The following is a 24142-nucleotide window of genomic DNA, read 5'->3' on the forward strand; positions in this document are numbered from 1 at the left end:
CTAAGGGGCAACTTTTTCACGCAGAGCATGGTATGTGTGTGGAATGAGCTGCCAGAGGAAGTCGTGGAGGCTGGTACAATTGCAACATTTAAAAGGCATTTGGATGGATATATGAATAGTAAGGGTTTGGAAATATATGGAATGGGTCCTGACAGGTGGGACTAGACTGGTTTGGGATATCTGGTTGGCATGGACGAGTTGGGCTGAAGGGTCTGTTTCCATGTTACACATCGCCATGACTCTAATTGTGCTCTACTCTCTTCTCATTCAATAGCTCCTTTGTTCCCACTACTGGGAAAAAACAGTCGCCCTTTGCAATGCAGAAGGAACACATATTGGTGGTGCAGTCCTGGATCTGATTGGTCAGTGGTACAGTCCTAGCTTTGATTGGTTGGTCGTGAAGTCTTGGCACTGATTGGTCAGTGGTGCAGGCCTAGCCCTGATGGGTCAGTGACGTTATCCTGGCTCTGATTGATCAGATTCACGGCGCATTCTGTGATTGGGTAGTTCCGTAACGCGGGCTGTGATTGGTCAGTTCCACAGTCCCGGTTGTGATTGGTCAGCTGCCATGCCAGAGCTGTGATTGGCCAGTTGCGATAACCTTGGCGTTCAGAAACTGGTTTGCTGTGCGTTGTGATTGGTCACTTATTCAGCCTGGCCAGTGATTGGTCAGAGTGGATGTACGAGCCGGTGTCCTTCCGGAGGGAGGAGAAGGAGGACAACAGCACCACAACTCAACAGGACCGGCTTGGCTTGGCTGTTGGGTTGTAATGGCGGAGTCTGTTGACTTGGACCGGGCGATTGTGCAGTGGCTGGAATGGGACAAGGTGAGCTTCTCCGGGTGTGAGTGCGGGCCTGCGGGCGGTTTCTAATGTTCTGTTTGTGTCCGTGATCCAGGATCTAACTGATGTAAGTACAGTGTATACTGTGATGGGTCCAGTTAGTTTCCTGATCAGTTGTGACTTCCCCAGTATCCCTCAAGGATTCCCTGGAACTTGTGCAATGTGAATGTGACTCACTATCTATTACCCAAGACCAGGTGTTTTCTAAGGCGTGCCATATGCAGTGGTAGGCTGTTTCATTACTTTAACTCTTACGGAATTGCGTCTGCTTTCTGTATGACTCATTCTTATAACTTGTCCTGGGATTTTTGAAATCATTTATGGCCTATTTTCCAAAGCTCATATTTAGGCATTAATAAGTTTGGATGCTAGTTCTTCTGTTGAAGAGCAACTCGTTACTTATGATTGATAAAACAAAAAATAATAAATTATAGATTCCTTGAATGAAACATTTCCATTAGAGTCATACAGACGTACAGCATGGAAACAGACCCTTTGGTCCAACCCGTCCACGCTGACCAGATATCTCAACCCAATCTAGACCCACCTGCCAGCACCTGGCCCATATCCCTGCAAACCCTTCCTATTCATATACCCATCCAAATGCCTCTTGAATGTTGCAATTGTACCAGCCTCCACCACTTCCTCTGGCAGCTCATTCCATACATGTACCACCTTCTGTGTGAAAAAGTTGCCCTGTAGGTCTCTCTTATATCTTTTCCCCTCTCACCCTAAACCTATGTCCTCTAGTTCTGGATTCCCTGACCCCAGGGAAAAGACTGCCTATTTAGCTTATCCATGTCCCTCAATTTTGTAAACCTCTATAATTTTCAAATTCAACTACTTCCTTCCCTGAACTGACATTCTTGTTTGTTAACCAAGTTTCTATCCATGATGTCATGTAACCTTCTCTCATGCTTCTTGATTTGCTCATGCATCACAGCTCAATCTGCTTTAAAGTCATTCTGAAGATTACTTGTGTTCAAGTCAACCCTGCTGGCTTTGCTTGGGAGTCCATATATTTCTCAATGCTCAGTAATTGTATTATGAATGGAAGGCCTGTGAGTTTGATGGTTGCAGGCAGAGAAACTGTTTCCACTTGCAAAGATAAGCAATAAGAGGGTACACATTTCAGGAACTTGGCAAATGAAGAGAAACATTTTTCACATGGTGGTGATTTCAACTTTTTTTTTAAAACGAACAGGAATGTCATTTGTCTGCATCTCCCTGTAATCCTGACAAAGTGGCATGTTCATTGTGCTGCTGATGCAGATATAGAAGAGAATGGAATCCCTATAGTGTGGAAACAGGCTCTTCAGCCCAACAAGTCCACACGGAAGAGTATCTCACCCAAACCGACTTCCCTATTTACCCCTGACTAATGCACCTAACTTAAATATCCCTGAATATTATGGGCAATTTAGCATGGCCAGTTCACCTAACCGGCACATCTTTGGATTTGGGAGGAAACCAAAGCACCCAGATGAAACCCAAACAGACACTGGGAGAATGTGCAAACTCTACACAGACAGTTGCCCAAGGCTGGAATTGAATCTGGGTCCCTAGATCTGTGAGGCAACAGTGCTAACCACTGGGCCACCATGCTGCCCCAAGATTTCATACAAAGCCCTGACAATTTTCCTCATCTGCCTCCTTCAACATTATGCGATAGATCCCATCAGGTTATAGAATCCATATACGAGCTGAAAATGTGTTGCTGGAAAAGCGCAGCAGGTCAGGCAGCATCCAAGGAACAGGAGAATCAACGTTTCGGGCATAAGCCCTTCTTCAGACTACAGATGCTGATCTCCAGCATCTGCAGCCCTCACTTTCTCCCCATAGAATCCATATAGTATGGAAGAAGGCCATTCAGCCCATCGAGTCCACACTGGTCCTCTGAAGTGCATCCCATCCAATCCCTGTAATGCTGAATTTTCCCATGGCTAATCCACTCAGCCTGCACATCCCTGGACACCATTGGCCAATTAACATTGCCAGTCCACTAACCTGCACATCTTTAGACTGTGGAAGGAAACCCGCATAGTTATAGGGAAAATGTGCATACTCTACATCAACAATCACCCGAGGCAACAGTACTAACCATTGTGCCATCTGGCAACTTATAAAATGGGCTGATTGACTTCTTTAGTATTATAATAATTCTGTAAGCCACTGGAATAAAGTTTTTCATCATTGCAATCTTGCAGGTTTTTCAGAAGATTAATCAAGGTTGGAGATTTTCAAGTTTGCTTCAGAAAACTTAAATCAGTCATGTTGTTGATTTTATTAATGGCTAGATCAGCATTTATAATCCTTCTTCGTTGTCCTTGGGTTGAAGGTGATTTGTCAATTTGAATCACAGCAGAACATTTTAGTGTGGATGCAGTGTAGCTTGTAAATCTGTAATCTCTATCAACTAGAAGGACAACTTCAGACGTATGACCCAGTCTGAGGGAACTGTGGTATAGTTACAAGTCAAAATGTTGTATTGCTTGAAATGGAACTTCTTAGCGGTGATGTTCCCATGCATTTGCTGACCTTGTCCTTCTAGTTGATAGAGATTACAGATTTAAAAGGTGTTGTCAAAGGAATGCTAGTGAATTGCTGCAGGATATCTTGTAGAATGTATCCACTGCTGGCACCGGGCATTTGTGGTGGAGGGAATCGAATGGAAGCTGTCCTGGAAGTTGTTAACCTTCTGGAATATTCATTGGACTGCAATCATCTAGGCAGGTGAAGAGTAATGTGTCACATGCCTGAACTACACTGGTGAATGGTGGACAGGCATTGGGGAGTCAGTCAGTGAGTTACTCAAAGAATTTCCAGCCTCTTGTAGCCACAGAATTATGACTGGTTGAATTCCATTTCTGGTCAATTGTAACCTGGGGTGTTGATACTGGGATATTCTGTGATGGTAATGCCATTGAATGAATGTCAAGTCAGATGGTTCTGGATTAGTGGTGCTGGAAGAGCACAGCGGTTCGGGCAGCATCCGAGGAGCAGTAAAATGTGGTGGTTTATTGCTAACTTTTGTGTGTGGCTTAAATGTTATTTGTCAGTTATGACCCCAAGCCTGAATATTGTTCAAGTGTTGCTGTATCTGGCCATGGGATGCTTCAATATCTAAAGATCATGAATGGTGCTAAATACTATGCATCAGTGAATGTCCCCACATCTGATCTTGTGCTGACAGGATCCTTAATTTCGCTGAGTTCTTTTGAAAAAATTCTCAATTTGTGGTAAATGGTGAATCTGTTTGTGCATTTTTGGGGAATAGAGGCACACAATCAAGTACTGCAAAGGTGCCTGGCCTGCTAAACATTTTCTGGATTTTCTATTTGTATACCATATGAACATCAACATATTCAGACATACTATTGTACATCTCTGGAGCAGGGGGAACTTGAACCTGTTTCCCCCCCCCCCCCCCCTCACTCAGAGGTTTTGGGCACTACCAGAACACCCCCATTATACTGGATTAAACAAAGTCATGTGATCACAAGACATTTATTGTGCTGATTAGATAATTGGTCAAAACCACAGGAAGAATACAGTCTTTATGAATTGGAGTATGTCACAAATTAAGATCCACAATATTCTTTTTTAGCATTTTATCATTGCTAATTTAAGTTAATTAGTAGATTCATGAAACTATCCCTGCATTCATTAGAAAAGAAATGTAAACTCTGTAATTTGGGTTCTACAGATAGGTTGCATGCTTGCAGGCAGGTTAATAAAATTGACTGTGTGAAAAGCATCCCCATTAAAGTCAAGCATTTGATGTTTGAAAGCTTCAGCTATGTGCATAACATGCAAATGTATTTGGCAATTATCAGCTAGAGCTGAGGATTACAGTTGATCTCTTATCAAAAGAGTAGAAATTGTGAGAAATAGTTGTAGGAAGATCTAATGTGACTTTTTTTTTATTACAAGTACAAAATTGAGGGATTGTATTTGGATTTTGTACAGTTTCGATTTTTCCACACTTTTTTAGCATTCGGTAAGCATACATAATGGTGAATTAGGGTCACATAGTTATTCAGCACAGTAACAGACCCTTCTTTCCAACTCGTCCATGCCGAACAGATATTCAAAATTAATGAATGTAGGTTAGCTCACTGAATTGGAAGGTTCACTTCCAGACATTTCCTCACCCTACTGGGTAACATCTTCAGTTGGCCTCCAGGCGAGGCACTGCTGATAATTCCTGCTTTCTATTTATGTTTTGGTTTCTTTAGGTTGGCGATGTCACTTCCTATGGTGATATCAATTCTTGTTCTTTTTCTCAGGGGGTGGTAGATGGGGTCTGACTCGACGTGTTTGTTGATAGAGTTCTGGTTGGAATGCCGTGCTTCCAAGAATTCTCGTGTGTGTCTTTGTTTGGTTTGTCCTAGGATGGATGTGTTGTCCCAGTCAAAGTAGTGTCCTTCTTTGTCTGTATGTGAGGATACGGGTGGGGTGGGGGTCCCCTCTCTCTGTATCCTTACATACAGACAAGGAAGGACACTACTTCGACTGGGATAACACATCCATCCTAGGACAAACCAAACAAAGACACACACGAGAATTCCTAGAAGCATGACATTCCAACCAGAACTCTATCAACAAACACGTCGAGTTAGACCCCATCTACCACCCCCTGAGAAAAAGAACAAGAATTGATATCACAGTAGAAATGACATCATCAACCCAAAGAAACCCAGACATAAATGAAAGGTAACCTTTTTCATTGTCCAATGCACCTCCAACTTTGGTATCATCTGCAAACTTACTAACCATATCTCCTATGTTCACATCCAAATCATCTATATAAATGACAAAAAGCAATGGATCCAGCACCGATCCGTGTGGCACACCGCTGGTCACAGGCCTCCAGTCTGAAAAGCAACCTTCCACCACTGCCTTCGAGCCAGTTCTGTATCCAAATGACTAGTTCTCCCTGATTCCATGAGATCTAATCTTGCTAACCAGTCTACCCTGTGGAAGTATGTCAAAAAGCTTAGTGAAATCCAGACAAATAATGTCCACTGCTCTGCCCTCATTAATTCTTACTTTTTCAAAACACTTAATCAAATTTGTGAAACATGTTTTTCCCGTGCACAAAACCATGTTGACTATCCCTAATCAGTCCTTGCCTTTCCAAATAAATGTAAATCCAGTCCCTCAGTATTACCTCCAACAACTTGCCCACCACTGATGTCAGGGTTACCGGTCTGTTTTCCCTGGCTTTTCCTTACCACCTTGCTGAAATAATGGCACCACATTAGCCAACCTCCAGTATTCTGGCACCTCACCTGTGACTGGTGATGAAAAATCTTAGCAAGGAGCCCAGCAATCACTTCCTTAGCTTCCCACAGAGTTCTAGGGTACACTTGATCAGAACCCAGGGATTATCCACCTTTTAGTTATGTTAGAGCAGGTGACTGGAACTAATCTGAATAGAAAAAGTATTTTCTATAATTGTGGTGACTGGCTAGACTAGATAACGTGCAAATAATATGTCACAAAGATGTCAAAGTAGTTTTCTGTTGAATTACCATTCTCTACAAGGCAGTGAACCATAGTCATAAAGATGTACAGCACAGAAACAGACCCTTCAGTACAACCCTTCCATGCCAACCACCTGCCAGCAGCCGTCCTATATCCCTCCGAACCCTTCCTATTTGTATATCCATCCAGATGTAGAAGTAACCAATTTTCTAACTAGTAAAATGCTTGTTGCTTGAGTTTGTCCAAGTTGAAAGTGATGTCTTTGCTTTCAGCACCTCATGACTGAAGACGGAAGTGGCATCAGCAGGTGTGTCCACAGCACTGACACTTCAAGTTGTCCTTGGTACTTGCAGAAGTGCCACCTCTCAACTTCTGGGCATCTTCAATATTTCAAATTTGGCAAAGATAGTCCTTGAGCAATCCTGAACTAAGTTTGTGCTAAACCCTACATTGACTGGTCTGTTGCAGTGTTTTAGTAAGAGGTGGTGTGCAGTGCAAGAATTGTAAAGCATTTTTTTAAAAAATTGTCCTTATTTCATTTGTACTAACCTTCCCCAAAGGGTATCTGCTTGGGATTCTGTAAACACCCATATGGCAGGTAAGGTCTGCTGATCTATGTTGAATTTTCTGGATGGTAGTCTCCTCCATGTTGTTGAGCCCAACATGATGAAGGTCCTTGTCCTGTCATTGAATTCTCATGATGGAGCTAAGGTGCCTTTGGTAGAAGCCTTCCTGAGCTTTGTGGTACCTAAAGCAACCACATAATTCTTCATGAGGCAGGGAGGTAAGACGAGAGCCTGATGGAGTATAATTTTAGGCTTCTTTGATGTCCAGGTTCCTTCTGTGCACAGTCGTTGAGTCAATTGTATTTTTAAAATTCAGTAACAGGATGTGGGCATAGGTACACCCATAAAACATTGAAGGAGGGATTCCCAGAATTTTGACCTAACAATGCTGATGGAACGATTTTATAATCCAGGTCAAGATAGTGAGTGGCTTTGACGGGAACTTGCAGGTGGCAGGATTCCCTGGAATTGGTTTAAAGATAATCTTGTCCTTGGAGCAACTGACTTGGTTGTGGCACTACCGCTGTGTTATGATATATCACCGTTTTAACATAGATTTTGAAAAGATTTAGCAGCTTGGAAGTGGACATCAATGAGCTACTGTGGATCATTAGGAGCAGCAGATCTGTATCTCCTGACCAACATATCCCCAGTCTACCGTTACCTCCTATCCGGGGAATCAGCTATGGTTCCATGAAGATTCCTGGTGAGTGTGCCTAGAGGAGCATCAGGCATAACTAAAACCTGGTGAAACTACAGCAGTGGAGTACATGCATGCTGAACAGCAGAAGTAGCATACAACAAGCAAAATGACCACACAGCTAACAGATCAGATTAAAGCTTTGCAGTGCTGTCATAAATTATGGAAGATTAAATAACAAGCTGAAGAGTGACACTCCTCAAATTGTATGCACAAGACCTAATTTCCAAGTTTTCAGATGATGTAAAACTTCGTATTGTGAATGAAGGACATCGAATGGCAGACCCATTCAATGAAACTTAGAGAAATGTGAAGGGAAAGGCGCAATATAAACTGAAGGGTGTACAGGAACGGAGGGATCTTTTGGATTATAAATGTACAAATCAGTGAAGATGATAGGACCCCCAGGTTGAGAAAATAGAGAAAGAAGGCATAGGGTTCAAAAACAAAAGTTACATTGAACCTGTATAAAATATTGGGTGAACTGCAACTGGAGTATTGGCTCAGATATTCCGATGACCAAATGGTTGTTGGAGCAGCATAGATTAAACTTCTACATAAAGAATGCGCAGCATCTCAGATACAACTGACTGCTCCGGAAACTGAAAATTCTCATGGGTAATTTCTCTGAGTGAAGAACCCTCTGAAATAACCCATCAAAGTTAGAGAATTTAAAAGGGCTGAGCTTCAGTTAAGCTAAGGGTTACTCCGGAAAAGTTAGATTAAAAACTTGCTGTAACTCAGTAATGAGTACAGAAAATTATCAGTGAAATGTTTCCAGGGATCAGAAACTTACAGGGTAAGGTTAGAAGGCTGTTAGCTAGATGGCTAACATGATTGAAGTTAATGCTAACAAAGTGGGTGCTCTTGCCATCGTGGCTGAGGCAGGCTTGGGAGTTGCCTACTTGCCATACCTGAAAGGTAGAAGACAATGGCAAACTAGCACTGACAAAAACTGCAAAGAAATCAAGTCGATGTGAAGGTTCAGACCACAGATGAATGAGCCAAGGACTGAAACTATGTAAATGATAATTGGAAATGCTCAGGTTGTTTTCCCCTTCAAAAGAGAAGATTGAAAAGAAATTGATTCAAAGTCATAAGGGGCCTAACCAGATTGGGAACAGTTTCTCCTCTTCTACTGTTGGAAATATTGAAAACATAGAGGTCAAAGATTTAATGCGATGCAAAAGAACAAAAAGTTACAGAAAAATTATTTTTACAGTGAGTGGTTCTAATCTTTTGTAAAGAGCAGGGTAGTGCAACAAATTAAATTGCTCTTGCAGCTGGCCTGGACTTGATGGGCCAAGTGGTAGCTCCCTAGCTGTAACCTCTTTATAATTCTGTCCTTATCAGCCTATCACATTCCACACTATGCAGAAGCTAATCCTTCAGTTCTTGCCTTGGAAAACAAGATTTGTAAGGAATGTTCACAATTTATCAAGAATCAACAGTGTTATACGTTCAATTACAATTCACAGCAGGAATGTGACAGTCAGTTTATAATCAATGGGAAAGGGTAGGTTGATGTTGTTTTTTGCCTCCAGTTTTTAAAGTTTGAATGAATTTTGCTTTTCTAGAATCCTCAGACACTAGCAGAAGTCAGGCGGTTGAATTGTGATGGAGACCTTGATCAGCTGCGAGAATGTTTTGGGTCGAGGATGATGTTTGGAACAGCAGGGATGCGATCAACCATGGGACCAGGATTTTCCCGCATAAATGATCTTACAATTATTCAGACAACACAGGTAAGCTGATGTGTGAACATGATTCAGAAAATGGAATTGCATGTTTTCATGAATGCCTTTTTAATAGCAGTATATCTTTCAGTTTCTAGGGCAAGAAAGACTGCAACTGGGATATTCCTCTTTGATACAGGTGAAACTGTTCATGTTTGAAAGTGTGCTGTCTGTCATCTTGCCAAGAACTGAGATTATTTCAGTGATGGGTAGACAGCACTGTACCTGAGGAATTGGGGTTTACCAGCCTACTTCTCTGTAGATGACATTCTAATGGACCTGCACATTCGCTTTAAACTGTTCTGATGCATGAATTTAACTCCTGAGAAACTATGCAGATGATTAATCATTCTTTGTGGGAATTAATATATACAATGTTTCATTAGCCATTTGGATAAAAAATTAAAACTTGGATCTTTTCTGCCTGTAAAAGTGAATGTGAAGGATTCCCAACATTCAGACAAACGTACAACTTAGTACAAATAAACCACTCTGCCCCTCAAGCCTGCCCCTCCATTCAATAAAATCATTGGCTGATCTTTGTGTTCTGAATTCCACGTTCCCATATATTCCTGATAAGCTTTGATTCTCTTGCAGAATCATATTAATCTCCTGGCCAACATTCATCCTTCAGCCTACCAACAAAAACAATTAAGTTGTCACATTTGTTGTCTATTGGATTGTATTGTCTAGCTATTGGTGGGCAGTGGCTGCATTTCACAAAGTAAATTCTTGGAAGTACACTGCTTTAGAACGAATTATGGAGGTAATCGGATTTTATATTGGTGCCCTTCTTTTTTCTTTTTACATCCCCTCTTCTTTAACCAAGCAGCTAAAAATTGGCCAAGTTAAATCAAATTTCAGAATTTTCCACAAGATAGCAATTCTGCTTTAGCCACAGATACTTTGTGGAAAATATAATTGCTAGAAGCTATGCTTAAGAAAAAAAATTACATTCTTGGAGTTAATTGAATAATTGTGCAGTCAGGGTGTGCTACACTTGTTTTGAGTGTTTGCTGTTGTTGGCTGCTAAGTGTCAGATTTCTCAGTAGTACATTCTCATCTTGAGGGCTGGTTATAGAGTCAGAGTTGTGCAGCACGAGAGCATGCCCTTCAGCCCAACTCATCCATGCAAACCAGGTCTCCTCAACTGAACGAGTCCCATTTGCCTGCAGTTGGCCTATATCCCTAAACCCTTCCTGTCCATGTACCTGTCCAAGTCTCTTATGTTGTAGTTGTACCTGCCTCTACCACTTCCTCTGGCAGCTTATTCCATATATTCACCACCCTCTGTGTGAAAATGTTGCCCCTCTGGTCCCTTTTTAAATCTTTCCCCTCTCCTCTTAAACCTATACATTTTAGTTTTGGACTCTACTACCCTGGGAAAAGGTTTTTGCTAATCACCTTATCCATGTCCATCATGATTTTATAAACCACTTTAAGGTCAACCCTCGGCCTCCTATGCTCCAGGGAATAAGGTTCCAGCCTCTCCTTATAACTCAAACCTTCCAGACTTAGTAATATCCGTTTTTGCACTCTTTTTCCAGTTTAATAACATCCTTCCTATAGTAGGGTGACCAGAATTGTACACGGTACTCTAAATGGGGCCTTACCATTGTCTTGTGCAACTGTAACATGACATCCCAGCTCCTGTACTGTGCTCTGCCTAATGCTCTGAAGACAAATATGCCAAACACCACCTTCACCATGCTGTCTACCTGTGACACTACTTCCAAGGAACTGGAAGTCCTGCTCTGATTTGTCTTGCCAAAATGCAACACCTCGCATTTATCTGATTAAACTGTACCTGCCACTCCTCAGCCCATTGACTCATGTGATCAAGATCCCATTGTACTTTAAGATAACCTTCTTCACTGTCCACTATACCATCAACTTTGGTGTCATTTGCAAACTTGCTAACCATGCCTCTGATATTCTCATCCAAATCATTTATATAAATGACTAAATATAAGTGGACCCAACATTGGTCCTTGCGATACACTACTGGTCACAGACCACCAGTCTGAACAAAAATCCTTTACCTCCACCATCCGCCTTCTACTGTCAAGCCAATTTTGTATCCAATTGGCAAGCTCTCCCTAGACCCCATGTGAATTAGTCATACTAAGCAGTCTACCAAGCGGGTCACCTCTTCAGTCAGATTTGTGAGGCACTATTTCCTACACACAAAGCTATGCTGACTATCCCCAGTTGGTCATTGCATTTCCATGTGTATGTAGGTCCTTTCTGTCAGAATTCCCTCCAACAACTTACCTACCCTTGGCTTTTCCTTGCAGCCTTTCTTAAATATGGCACAGCATTAGCCACTGTCCAGTCCTCTGACACCTCACTCGTGGCTGTCAATGATACAAATATCTCCTAGGGGTTCTGCAATTTGTTTCCTCGCTTCCTACAATGTCCTGGGGCACACTTGATCAGATACTGGGGATTTATCTACCTTTTATGCATTCTAAGACCTCCTCTTAGAGTCATATAGTATGGAAACAAACCGTTTTGTCATCTGTTGAACCACATTTCTCAAGCTAAGCTCGTCCCACTTGTCTGTGTTTGGCCCATAACCCTCTTAAATGCTTCTTATTCATATACCTATCCAAATGTCTTTTTAAATGCTGTAACAGTACCTGCATCGACTATTTCCTCTGACAGTTCATTCCATTTACAAACCACCCGATGAAAACGTTGCCCCTCCGGTCCCTTCTAAATGTTACCCCGTCTCACCTTAAAGTTATGCCCTCTAGTTTTGAACTCTCCCACCCTAACAGGCTTATTTGGCAACATATCCCTGCCTACACTCTTCCCTCCACTAGATCCTGCTGAAAGTATTTAAAAGCTTAAGGAGGGAACTGGGAGATTTAGATTAGACTAGATTCCCTACAGTGTGGAAACAGGCCGGCCCAACAAGCCCACATTGACTCTCCGAAGAGTAACCCACCCAGACCCATTTCCCTCTGACTAATGCACCTAAACCTATGGGCAATTTTTAGCATGGCCAATTCACCTGACCTGCTCATCTTTGGACTGTGGGAGGAAACCGGAGCACCCAGAGAAAACCCACGCAGACATAGGGAGATTGTGTAAACTCCACACAGACAGTCACCCGAGGCTGGAATCGAACCTGGGCCCCTGGTGCTGTGAGGCAGCAGTGCTAACCACTGAGCCACCATGGTATTGATTTTGTATAGTGATGTGCTGAAATGGTCAAAGATCCTTTTGAATTGCATTTACTGTTAATTAGCTTCTCACCAGGGAGTTTACACGAACCTGCATCGTTAGAAAGCAAATATTTAAGGTTCAATAACAGAAGACTTATTGGAACAAATCACCCATACCTGTACCCATATGAACTCCATTCCAATAATTTAAATGATCTCTAAACTCGTTACTTTTTTTAAAAAAGAAGTTAAAAGGACTTGGATTTAATTTGAATTATTCTTTGCTTCTTCAGGGTTTGTGTAGGTGCTTGGAAAAATCGTTTTCAGATATAAAAGACAGAGGTGTGGTGATTGGGTTTGATGCACGTGCTCACCCTCCCAGCGGAAGCAGCAGCAAAAGGTGGAGTTTGTTTTGATCTGGGGAAAAGGAAACTAAAAAGAAACTGAATATTTAGATCTTAATGGAACTGTGACTACACTGAAAACCGTATCACAAAGCACTTTATGCTGTATGAGTTATACACAAGTGAAAGATGTTTAATTTACTAACAAAACTGTTGAAGCTAAATTGTAAATCTACTCGTTCTGTATAAAGTCTATTACCAAGATTAAAATTAGCAAATATTGTCTTGCTGCTAGTTATAATTACTTCATTCATTTGTTTTCATATTCAAGTTTACAAAAAATCACTTCTCCATTTCTAGCAGCCAGAAATGTTTGTTGTAATAGGTTAAAGTGTAGGGGTTGATCTCATCACTATCTGGTTGGACTGAATTCTCAGCATTCACATGTTTTTTTTTGGTCTGGACGTTTATGGGGTACCGTTTCACATGGCTTGCCTGAAACTGGCCAAATCGTAACAGGCATTGGCACTAGTAGATGCTTTTGTCAAAGCTTTCAATTTTAAAATTATTTTTACACTACAATTTACTAATCAAATGGTTCCTTGATTTTTAGCCATCTTCACTTTCTTTATTTAAAAAAAAGGATGATAGGTGATAAATTACACATTTTCTACTAATCGAGCCATTTCCAGCTGGCATAATAAAGCTGTCTCGGGTTTCCAATCTTTCAAATGGCTTCCTGTGCACCAAGGAAGAAGAGAGAATGAACAATTGTTAAAATACAGCCTCTATGCACTTACTGATGAAATCCTGTGTATGATTATGCTAATGTGTTTCAGCTGACACTTGGCCAATAACTTCATTTCACAATTTGATTTTGCTTTTCTAATTGTGTCCAAAATCTAAACTCAATCAGTATATTTTTACATGGATCTTCAATATTTCTCTTAAATTATTTAGTGATTACTATCACATTCAAATTTGGTTTTCTCACTTATTTGACTGTTGAGGAAAGCATCTTTTAAATGACCTTTGTCTTCTGGCTGGTTAAGTCAGTTAAACTGATTCCGTTTTGTAGGTCTCATAATGGGACTGAAAGAAGTATAGTTTGGATGCAGTAAACATGTATCAGCATAACATGCTGGTGTCTGTACGTTGTGCATTCTGATTCACTTTTGAAGTGTTTGCCAGAAAACACATCTGTGCTGCATAAAATTGTTTTTAATGGATTGTTGAAAGGATCTTGTATGTTGGTGCAAAGTAGCAAGTTTGCATTTAAAACAGATTTAACATTAGTTCTACTTAAAGATTAGCATTAATCAAAAATATATGGTTTTCTGCTACATAAATACATTTTTCACTTAACCTGTTTCTGTGAGTTACAGGTTTGCTCGATTAGCTGCCACTGTCCTAGCGAGCCAAGGAATCCCTATATATCTCTTCTCTCGGATTACACCGACCCCACTTGTGGTAAGTGTTACCCTTTGCATGTATTTTGTACTGTATTTTGAACTCCACCCTGGCTGAACTTCTGAACTGTTCTAAACTGAGAGCAAAGCTAATGATCTTAAATGTGTACAGTATGTTTAAATCTAATGTAAACATCTTTCCATTAACACTACAGGAAAAATAAGTGGTAAAGTTTCTCTGTTTCATTTCAAATGTCTTGGCCAATCAGAGTTAACCTGCCTGGTTTGGATGTTAAACAAATCTTGGGAGTTACCAATCTCTGTCTAACTGGTGCACACTCCATGGCACTTCTGACCATCAAAGTCCACTCACCAACCAATCAATACTTTTCTCTCATATAGTATGTATTTTCCTTTTGGCTAGTATTTTCTGTGCATTGTTTTGATGATGAAGGCTTCACCTAACTGTGGTTACTTTTCAGCAATGCTTAAATTATAATTCCTCCATGTCCTTAAAGGCCTGGACCTCCTGACCTAACCACTGCTGGGTCTCACCACACCAAACAATGGTTCAAGAAGGTGGCTCACAAAAGATCCCCCCCACAAGCAAGATAGGAAGTAAATACTAGCTTAGTCCACATTCCACGAGCAAAGGAAGTCTCCTATTGTCCTTGCCTTATAAATTTTGACATCAAGGCTTTGTACACCGTAGTAAATAGAAGCAAATAAAAAGCATCATGACCTCACTAACAGCAATTATATATTTTTCTGGATGAAAGGTCTAAAGGTGAACAGATATCTAACTTTCTTGATGTAAAGGGTAGAGTAGTATTTGAACTCTGCAGAAATTCCATAGATTTAATTTTGTTGTTAGATTCAGAGAAATGAGTACCTGTGCTACTCCATATTTCACCTCCTGTGAATCCTCTTGATTGACTAACTGCCTTGTGACTATGACCAGTCCTCACCATTTTAATTTTTCATGCATTTCATGTCAGAGACTTCAATTACAGTGTTTTGTTTGGAGAAGTTAGCTATTTCTTGACAAATACAGGATTTTATTTTAGCAGTTACATTATCATATCAGGCAGAGAAATCAGTTGAGTACTTGCTCAATGCTAGTTGCCAAACTTCAAAAGGTACTTGGATTAGATTGCATAGAGGGAATGGTTCTCCTCTTTCACTGTCACTCCTCTGCCAGCCAGATTAGTGAGACTGTTATTAGCTCCATTTTGATTGCCCACATGTGACCAGAGAATCTCCTGCAGTGGCTTCTCTCTTCCTTTTTTTTTTGTTTTTGTTACTTCTGGAGCCTCCTCACGGATCTATTTTTGATATCCACATGATAGCCTTCAGCAATATCATCTGAAAACTCATAGATGTCAGTTACCTGATATGCATTTAACACCAACTGCCTTCCTCGCTTTCACCCTTCCTAAACTTCAGCTCATCCATGCTATTCACATTTAGGATTCAACAAGTCCTGTTCGCGTGTCATCCTTCCACTTGCTGATTGCCATTGGCCTCTGCTCTGGCAATGCATCACATTTAAAATTCTTTTATCTTTTTCATGAGGATCCTCGAAGCCCTTGGTTCTCTGTTGCTGTGACGTTTTGTTGCTCAGATCTGACCACTCTTGTCTATTGTGCAACCTAAATTTCCATCACCCTGCCGTCTTTTGGTTATTCTTTCAACTGTCTAAACCTGTGTTTTGGGCTTGTATCCCTGAATGTCTCCTTTTAAGATACAATGTAAAACTGAGACATGTGATGAAGCTTTGCTTACCTCTCCCAATATCCATGCAAATAGATTGGTGCCAAATTCCATATAACATTACTGTGCAGCATCTTGGAAAGGTTTGCTCTGTTAAAAACCATGATGCAAGTTATTGTGTGAATAATCCTAGGTGCAAGGGCTAATGAGCTATGAGAAAAACTGAAATAGCTGTCGCTTTGTACCGGCATTGTTGTCGTCAAGTTTCAAAAAAAAAAATGCTGAGTTGAACTGTGATGCACTAATCAAGTGTTCACTCTGCCATCCTTCTTGTATCTCTGAGTGGAGGTAATGAAGGAGATATAAAATGGCACTCTGAACATTTTTTTGACAGAGACATTTCACAGTGCCCATGGACTTGGTCTAGCAAATGGAAGAAATTATGTACCTGAAGCACACTTTCTGGAACCATAACTAGCTTAAAGGGAAAATAGTTGCAGCTGTTACAAGTAAATCATTTTCAACCTCTAGACGTTATTGCAGGAAGCCCAAATATCTTGCACTTCTTCATCGATGATCTTCCCTCAGTCGGGTTAGATGTGGAATGTTTGCTGATAATTGCACAATTTTCAGTACCAATCTCTCAGACTGATACTCGTCTAGTTTGTATGCAGATAAACACCCCTCTGCAGCTACCCTCTGTCTTCTATGGCCAAACTAATTTTGTATCTAACTTGCCAAATCACCATGGATTCAATGTGATTTGATCTTCTGGACCAGCCTACCATGAGGGACCTTGTCAAATGTTTTAATAAAATCCATGTAGATAACATACACTGCCTTACCTGCATCAGTCATCTTTGTCACCTACCTCCAAATACTGAATCAAGTTTGTGAGACAAGATCTACCCTGCACAAGGCCATGCTGACAATCCCTAATAAGTCCATTCTTCTCCAATCATTTCCCTATCATTGATGTAGGACTCACTAGTTTATAATTTCCTGTATTATCCCTGTTGCCCTTGAACAAAGAAACAACATTGGCTGTTCTCCAGTCTTCTGAGACCTCTCCTGTGGCTACAGATGATAAAAAACTGTCTGTCAAAGCCACAGCAATCTCCTCCTTTCTCTCCTTCAGTTGCCTGGGATAGATCCCATCAGGCCCTAGGACCTTGTTTACCTTAATATTTTTTCAATACACCAAACAATGCCACCACCTTAATTTTGACATGCCATGGAATATCAACAAACCCCTCTCTAATCTTCTGATCATCCTTGTCCTTCTCCTTGGAGAATATCAATGTACAGTACAATATCTGATTGAGCAGTGGCAAGTTTTAGAATGGTTGAAAGGCCTATTTCTGCTCCTATTCTGTTATATTTTTATGTGAAGGCCACCATAACATTTATTTTTCCACTCAAGGAAATAGCTTGAAGCAGCACTGGATATTGATTTTAAATTGTCTGCCTTTGATCTGACCTTAATTGTATCAGAGTTGGCTCGACAGCTGGTTTGTGATGGAGTGATGCCAGCAGCCTGGGTTCAATTCCCACATTGGCTAGGTCACCAGGAAGGACTCTTCTCCTTCTAAATCTCTCTTTGCCTGAGACCTTGTGACCCTCAGGTGAAACCACCAACAGCCACCTTGCTAATGAGAGAGCGCCCTCTCGTTTGGTAAGACTAGGGCAACTTGATGACTTTACGTACAAATTAAGTATAATGCAGTTCGAGTCAGATGGCCTCTGTTTGTTTAAAATTCATAACGGTTCAGTCCTCGGGCAGTCAGATGCAGCTGCCTGAAAAGTGGATGTAACAAGGTGCATTATTATTCAGCTAAAGACCAATGTTTAACAATTTAGAGCTGTTTTCTATCTTCAGCAAGTAAGAATGAAACCATTGTGGTTTGCTGTTCAATGGCATTACCATTGCTGAATACCCCATTTCAATGTATTCGGGGTTACCATTGACCAGAAATTGAATGGAACTCACCATATAAATATGGTGGCTATAAAAGCAGGTCATAAGCTAGGTATTTTGTGGTATGTAATTCACCACCTGTCTCTGTAATGTTGTGTATCATCTACAAAGTAAGTGTGGCTCCAATAGCACTCCAGGGTGCTCAACACCCTCCAGGACAAAGCATTTTGTTCAATTAGCTCATCGTCCAACACCTTCAACATTCGCTACTCTCTTCCCAAGCAACACCATAAACAGCACTATGCCCCACAGTAATTCATCCCAAAACATCACCTTCCAAATATGTGGCTTCTGACACCTACAGGATAAGGGCAGCCAGTGCATGGGAACTCAAAATCCTGCAATTTGCCCTCCAAGCCACATAGTCCTGACTTAGATCTAACTTAAAGTTTCTTCACCGTTGCTGATTCAAAATCTGGCACTCCCTTCTTAATAGCACTGAAGATATTCCCTACAGCCCTGGAACTGCAGCAATTCAACGCAGCTCTGCAGGAAAATTAGGAATAGTAATAAATGTTGGTCTGGCCAGTGATAGCAACATCCCATAAATGAACACAAATAATTAAAGTATAGGTTAGAAAATAATCACTCACTTGTTAAAATGAGGTGTTTTGCCAGGAAGGAATTTGCATTCAACTAGTGTTTTTCACAAGCTTGAAATGTTCAAAGTTCTACCTACTCTGTGAGGTATTTTTGAAGTGTAATTGCTATTGCAATGCAGTAGCCAATTTACCTACAAAACAATTCCACAAATGACAATTAGATTCACTGTTCTCTGCTATATCCCAGCCAATATTTGCATATTCTGTCAAAACTCAGTGTCAACTGTTGACTTCTTGTATTGATATCTGTAGTTATTTTAGCTTTTGTGGTCATGCTTTGAATATCCAGATTTGTCATGTGATGAGCTGTACTGAGTCACTGAACTTTTATACCAATCTCCATGTGCTGTGATTCTTAAGAACCAAGTCAGTGGATTCATTTTTACAGTTATTTAATTGCATTAAATACAGAGAATCCCTGATTTATAAACATCCAACTTAAGAATGCTTGTACTTGCAAAACTGATCCCAAACTTGGACATAAATTGGTGACATATGAACATTTCCTGCACTTATGAACAGCTACTTTATATGCTCTAGCATTGTGCTTTGACTTGCATACAAATCAACTTGTGAATAGACTCAACATGGAGTCCACTTGCAACGTGGGGACTGCCTGTACTTCTCCAATTTACAGTTTATAACTTATCAAGCACACAAATTTAATTTTTTAATGTACCTCTTTCTATTCAATTATTTTGTCTTTGTAGCCATTTACTGTGTCCCAACTGAAACTGTGTGCAGGGATCATGGTAACAGCATCTCACAATCCCAAACAAGACAACGGTTATAAGGTAATCTTATGATTCGTTATGCAGCATTGATGACTGTCATAATGTTAATTGACAAACCAACTTAATTTTCTTTCTTCCTCTTTTGTATACTTTCAGCATTTAGATCAACTATTCAATGATTAGCTTGCAACAGTGTTGATAAATAGATTGTAAAGCTATAGTACAAGATTTCCCTAACAGATAATCAGGACCCAAATTGGGGTTATAAGCTGATAATTTGGTTTTGTGAGCTGACAGCAATGGTCACCATGTTGATAGACACTTTCCCATTACTCCGTCCTGTTCCTCCTCTTATTGTCATAGATTTTTTTTGCCCTGACCCCTTCACTCAGGAAACTACCATCCACCACCTCCCCTTGCCACCCTGACCCCAAACAATCATACTCTCATTTCCCAAAATGAGGTCATAGTGGAGAAAAATCTGGGAAGTCCTGACATCATGAATTATAATAAGGGATTGCTGTAGTTGTTGGGGTGGAGATTTGTGGGATATCTGATCAATAATTAAATCTAGTTGCATGTTTTATTGCTTGCTTAATTCCTCATGTCTTGTGTACTATGACAGTGAAATAAACTTATCTCTCACATTGAGATCAGCTCAGTCAATGTTTTAGCAAGACATTATAATCTGGCAACATAGCATTCAAATATGGAATTGCCACTTTAGGGATAAGAGTAGACCATTCAGCCCATTGAATCTGCTCTGCCATTTAATATGATGTCTGATCTAACACTTTAATGCCTATAACATACTGTTCCATTATCCTTAATGTCATTGATAATCAAAAATTCATCACCCTCTATTTTAAATATACATACGGTGCTTCCACCGTTCTCTAGGATAAAGAGTTCCTCTGAGTACAAGCATTCTCCTCATTTGTTCCAAAATGCCATCCCCCTTTTTGTTTTGCTCAAGTTGTTTCCTGGTTCTAGACTCCGCAAACAGGTACACACCTGCATCTATACTGTCAACCTCTACCTTGTATTTTGGAAGTTTCGGTGAGATCATGTTTTATTCTTAAAACTTTAGATAGTACAAGTCCAGTTTGCCCAATCTCTCTTCATAGAACAGTCCCACTATCCCCGCAACAAAACTGGTGATCCTTCATTCATTCCCACTAAAACAATAATATTTTCCGAGTTGGGAAACCAAAACTGCGCACAGTCCTTCAGGTGTGGTTTAACCTGTCTCCTGTACAATGTAAGTAAGAAGTCACTATTCTATGCTCAAAACTTGCTTGTGAAAGAAGCTAACATCGAATAGTCTTTATCATAGCTTGCTGCACTTGCATTTAAGCCTTCAGTGGCTTTTTCAGAAGGACCCCCACATCCCTTTGCACAACTGCATTTTCCAACCCCATCACCATTTAAGAAATACTCTACATGTCTGTAGTAGATAACCTTATCTTTCCACATAATATTCCACCTGCCATGTTCCTGCTTAAGCACTAAGCCTGTCAAAATCCACTTAAACGCATCTTTCTCAATGCACGTTCCTGTTTAGCTTTGTAAAATTTCCAAACTTGCAGATGTTACAGTTGGTCCCTACATCCAGATCATTGATATATATTGTGAACAGCTGGTGCCCAGGTACTTTTTGTTCCTATACCTGACTAGTCACAGACTGTCAACCGAAAATGATCCATTTATTCCTGCACTACTTCCTGCTTGTTAGCCAATTCTTTACCATGCCAGTATATTACCACCTGTGCCACGTGCTTTAATTTTACTAAACAGACTTCTTTGGAGAGTCTTATCAAAGGTTTTCTGAAAATCTCAATTTTGTTAGCAACATCCTCAAAAAAAAACTCCCAACATGTTTGCATGATTTTCCATCTCAAAGTGCATACTAATAAAGCACAATTGGATCACTTTATCGAGTGATGTTAGAATCTAGCGTTTTCCTTGCTTTGACACAAAGCTGATGGGTCTCTAGTTCCCTGTATTACCCTTACTCCTTTTTAAATAGTGGATTGGCATTTGCAAGCATCCAATCTACAGGAATCATACCAGAATCTATGGAATTTTGAAAGATGATTTACAGGTGCATCAACTATCTCTATAGCCACTCCTTTAGCACTCTGCAATTTAGCTATCAGCCCTTTTGAATGTATCAGCCTTCAGCCCCATTAAGTTCTCCAGTATTCTCTCAACAATAGTAATTTCCTTCAACTCCTCATTATGCTTAGTCAATTATTTTGGAAGTTTTTTTGTTTTCCTCAATGAAAACTGGCATAAAATAATCTTTTAGTTTCTCTACCATTTCTGTATTCCCACATTATTAAATCTCCTGACTAGCTACTGTTAATAGATCCATATTTAGCTTAGCCAAGCACATCCTTATTTAATAAGGAGGAAATATGGCCTTTATTTGCTAGATTGCACTCATGTTTTTTCTTTTTCTTTTTCTTGCTCCTCTTGTCCTGTATTCTTAAAATTCCCAGTCCTCAGTTAATATTATTTCTTCACACTTTATAATATTGTTATTTTTAATCTTTATACAATCCTTAACATATTTTGTCGGCCATGGGTAAAGGACCCTTGAGTTTCTGCTCCTTCAAGTTGCTGTAAGTCATCTAACAGTTATTAAAAAGCTGTCCTCCCCGATGTGTACGTATGTCTTTTAATGTGTTTTCTCCAATCCAGCTCAGCCAAGTTGTGCCTCGTGGTCTCTCAATTTCCCTCATTCAAATTTAACACCCTAGTTTGCACAATGAACTACCTCACTTGCAAACATAATGTGAAATTCTATCATGTATGGTCACTTATCCTAATGGTTGTTTTACAATAAGATTACTATTTGGTCCTTTCTCCTCTTGTCGTCTCAACATGCTGTTCTAGAAAAGCATCCCGAAGACACTCCAGAAACTCCTCCTTCATGGCTTTAGTGCTCATTTGGTTGACCCAGGCTATATGCAAATTGAAGTCACCCATAGGTACTGTGTTGCACATGCTGCGACCTTCCTTCTCTTATTTCACGATTTGTATCGTGCCCTATTCTACCACAACTATTTACTGGCCTATATTTTTAAATAAATCCATGCAAATCCATCACTGTCCCTTGCTGTTTCTTAGTTCCACCAAAACAGATTCCACACGTTGCTGTCCTGATCTGAGATCCTCCCTTATGTATTATGTATTGATCCCATCTTGTATTATCAGCACAACTTCACCTCCTTTCCTTCCTGTCTTAGCTTTCAAATATTGAATATCCTTGAATATTCAGTTCCCAGTTCTGGCCATCATGCAGTCATATTTCTGTAATGGCAATTATAGCATAACCATTTACCACTACTGTAACTCATAAAAGGAACAAGAGACATAAACTTAAAATGATCTGTAAAAGAAGCATGGGTGAAATGACTTTTGTTTCACTCAGTTCATTCTGTAACTTAACTATCTGGAAGTGTGGTGGAGACTGTGTTTTAATTGAGACATTCAAAAGGGCATTTGATGTTCACTTGTTAAAAATAATGAGCAAGGGTATGGGGAAAAGCAGGAGATTGGCAGAAGGTAGTATAGCTAATTTGATGAGCCAATGCAGCTGTAGTAGGCTGAATGGTCTCCTTCTGTGCTGTAGCACTACTATAATTTGTGGTTTTAAGTCATCTATCTTCTTGTGAATGCTGTTTCATTCGGGTAGATATTTGCTGTTCCAATAAGCACAGGGAATTACTTGGTCGATAAAATGTTTCACTGACCACTCACTGCTTTCTGTGGAAAATTGATGGATTTCAATTCATACTGCATTTATATGTTGACCAATTCAAAAGTAATCAATTCACATCTAAATATTGTGCAGTTTCTTAGAGATGAATGAATTGCATTACTGTATTTTGTTCTTCCAAGTGATTTAATGCTTGAACTGAAATTGGTTCTGATTTCCTGATTTGACTGTTTTGGAAATTCAGGCTAAACATTAATTACAAAATATGGTACAACAAAGTCATCAGTTTAACTATATAGCACTTAATATCAGTGCCTGAAAATACCTAGCAATTGTTTGAACTGTGAATGTTTTCAAACTGATGTCATTGGCTATTTAATTTCTAAGTCCCTACCTTTTACATTCTACGTTTGTGCAGACCTGGGATTGATTTTTGAAATGCAACATTTCAAGAAAGATTTAGAAAATACTTTTCAGGATGTACCATAACATTTAAAAGATTCTGGTGTGTCATTCTTGTTATAATGTGGGAAACACAGCCCCTAAATTGTCTAATTTATTCTTTCCACAGAGTGAAATAAGTTCAATTTTTTTAGACTTCTGTATGAGAATGCCATTTAAAATTAAATCATGTGCAACCTCTTATTCAAATTCCAGATTGTCTCCCTAACCATCTGTTTCTCTTCTGCTATCATTCTTCTCTTTTGAACATTTTGCAGGTTTGTTCATTTTAACTTCTATTTTCCTGAGTTGCTTTAACATTTTGCAGAACGCATGAGTCTGAAACAATGCTGGGAAGTCTGGAGTAAAAATTGCTAAACTCTTGTGTTTTCCAGACTGTTGAATTTATTGTGGAAAGCTTGTTTTGGAATCCAATTGTGCATGCATGAGTCTTTTTCAAAGTAAAAGTATCTTAAGGCTGCTGTTGATTCAGTTCACGTTCACAAAGTCATTGTGTCTTATTTTACCTTTTTTTTTTCGTGTTTTTTTATGATCGCTTAAGACAGTGCATTCAGCACCAAACTTGCATCTACTAATTATTTTGTTGCTCGAGTAGCATTTGGTTCACTGTACTCTGGCTATTCTATTCCAGAAGTTAATGCCTTTGAATAATTTGCATTTGTCCCA

General features: G+C 39.9%; 1 protein-coding gene across 1 annotated transcript in view; it reads left to right on the plus strand.

Annotated features, from left to right (window-relative positions):
- Positions 1–712: 712 nt before the first annotated feature.
- The window catches only part of pgm2 (phosphoglucomutase 2), a 50715-nt gene continuing 27285 nt past the window's right edge, over positions 713–24142 (plus strand). Inside the window, exons 1-5 of the mRNA XM_043693184.2 lie at positions 713–827; positions 9176–9343; positions 12801–12907; positions 14237–14321; positions 19264–19347. Of these exons, the coding sequence (XP_043549119.1) occupies positions 771–827; positions 9176–9343; positions 12801–12907; positions 14237–14321; positions 19264–19347 (501 nt within the window). The 5' untranslated portion in view covers positions 713–770. The remainder of the gene's footprint in view (positions 828–9175; positions 9344–12800; positions 12908–14236; positions 14322–19263; positions 19348–24142) is intronic.

The sequence above is a fragment of the Chiloscyllium plagiosum genome, unplaced genomic scaffold (genome assembly GCF_037043375.1).
Source record: "Chiloscyllium plagiosum isolate Xiang-an unplaced genomic scaffold, Cpla_swu_hap1 HiC_scaffold_1, whole genome shotgun sequence".
Classification (NCBI taxonomy): Eukaryota; Metazoa; Chordata; class Chondrichthyes; order Orectolobiformes; family Hemiscylliidae; genus Chiloscyllium; species Chiloscyllium plagiosum.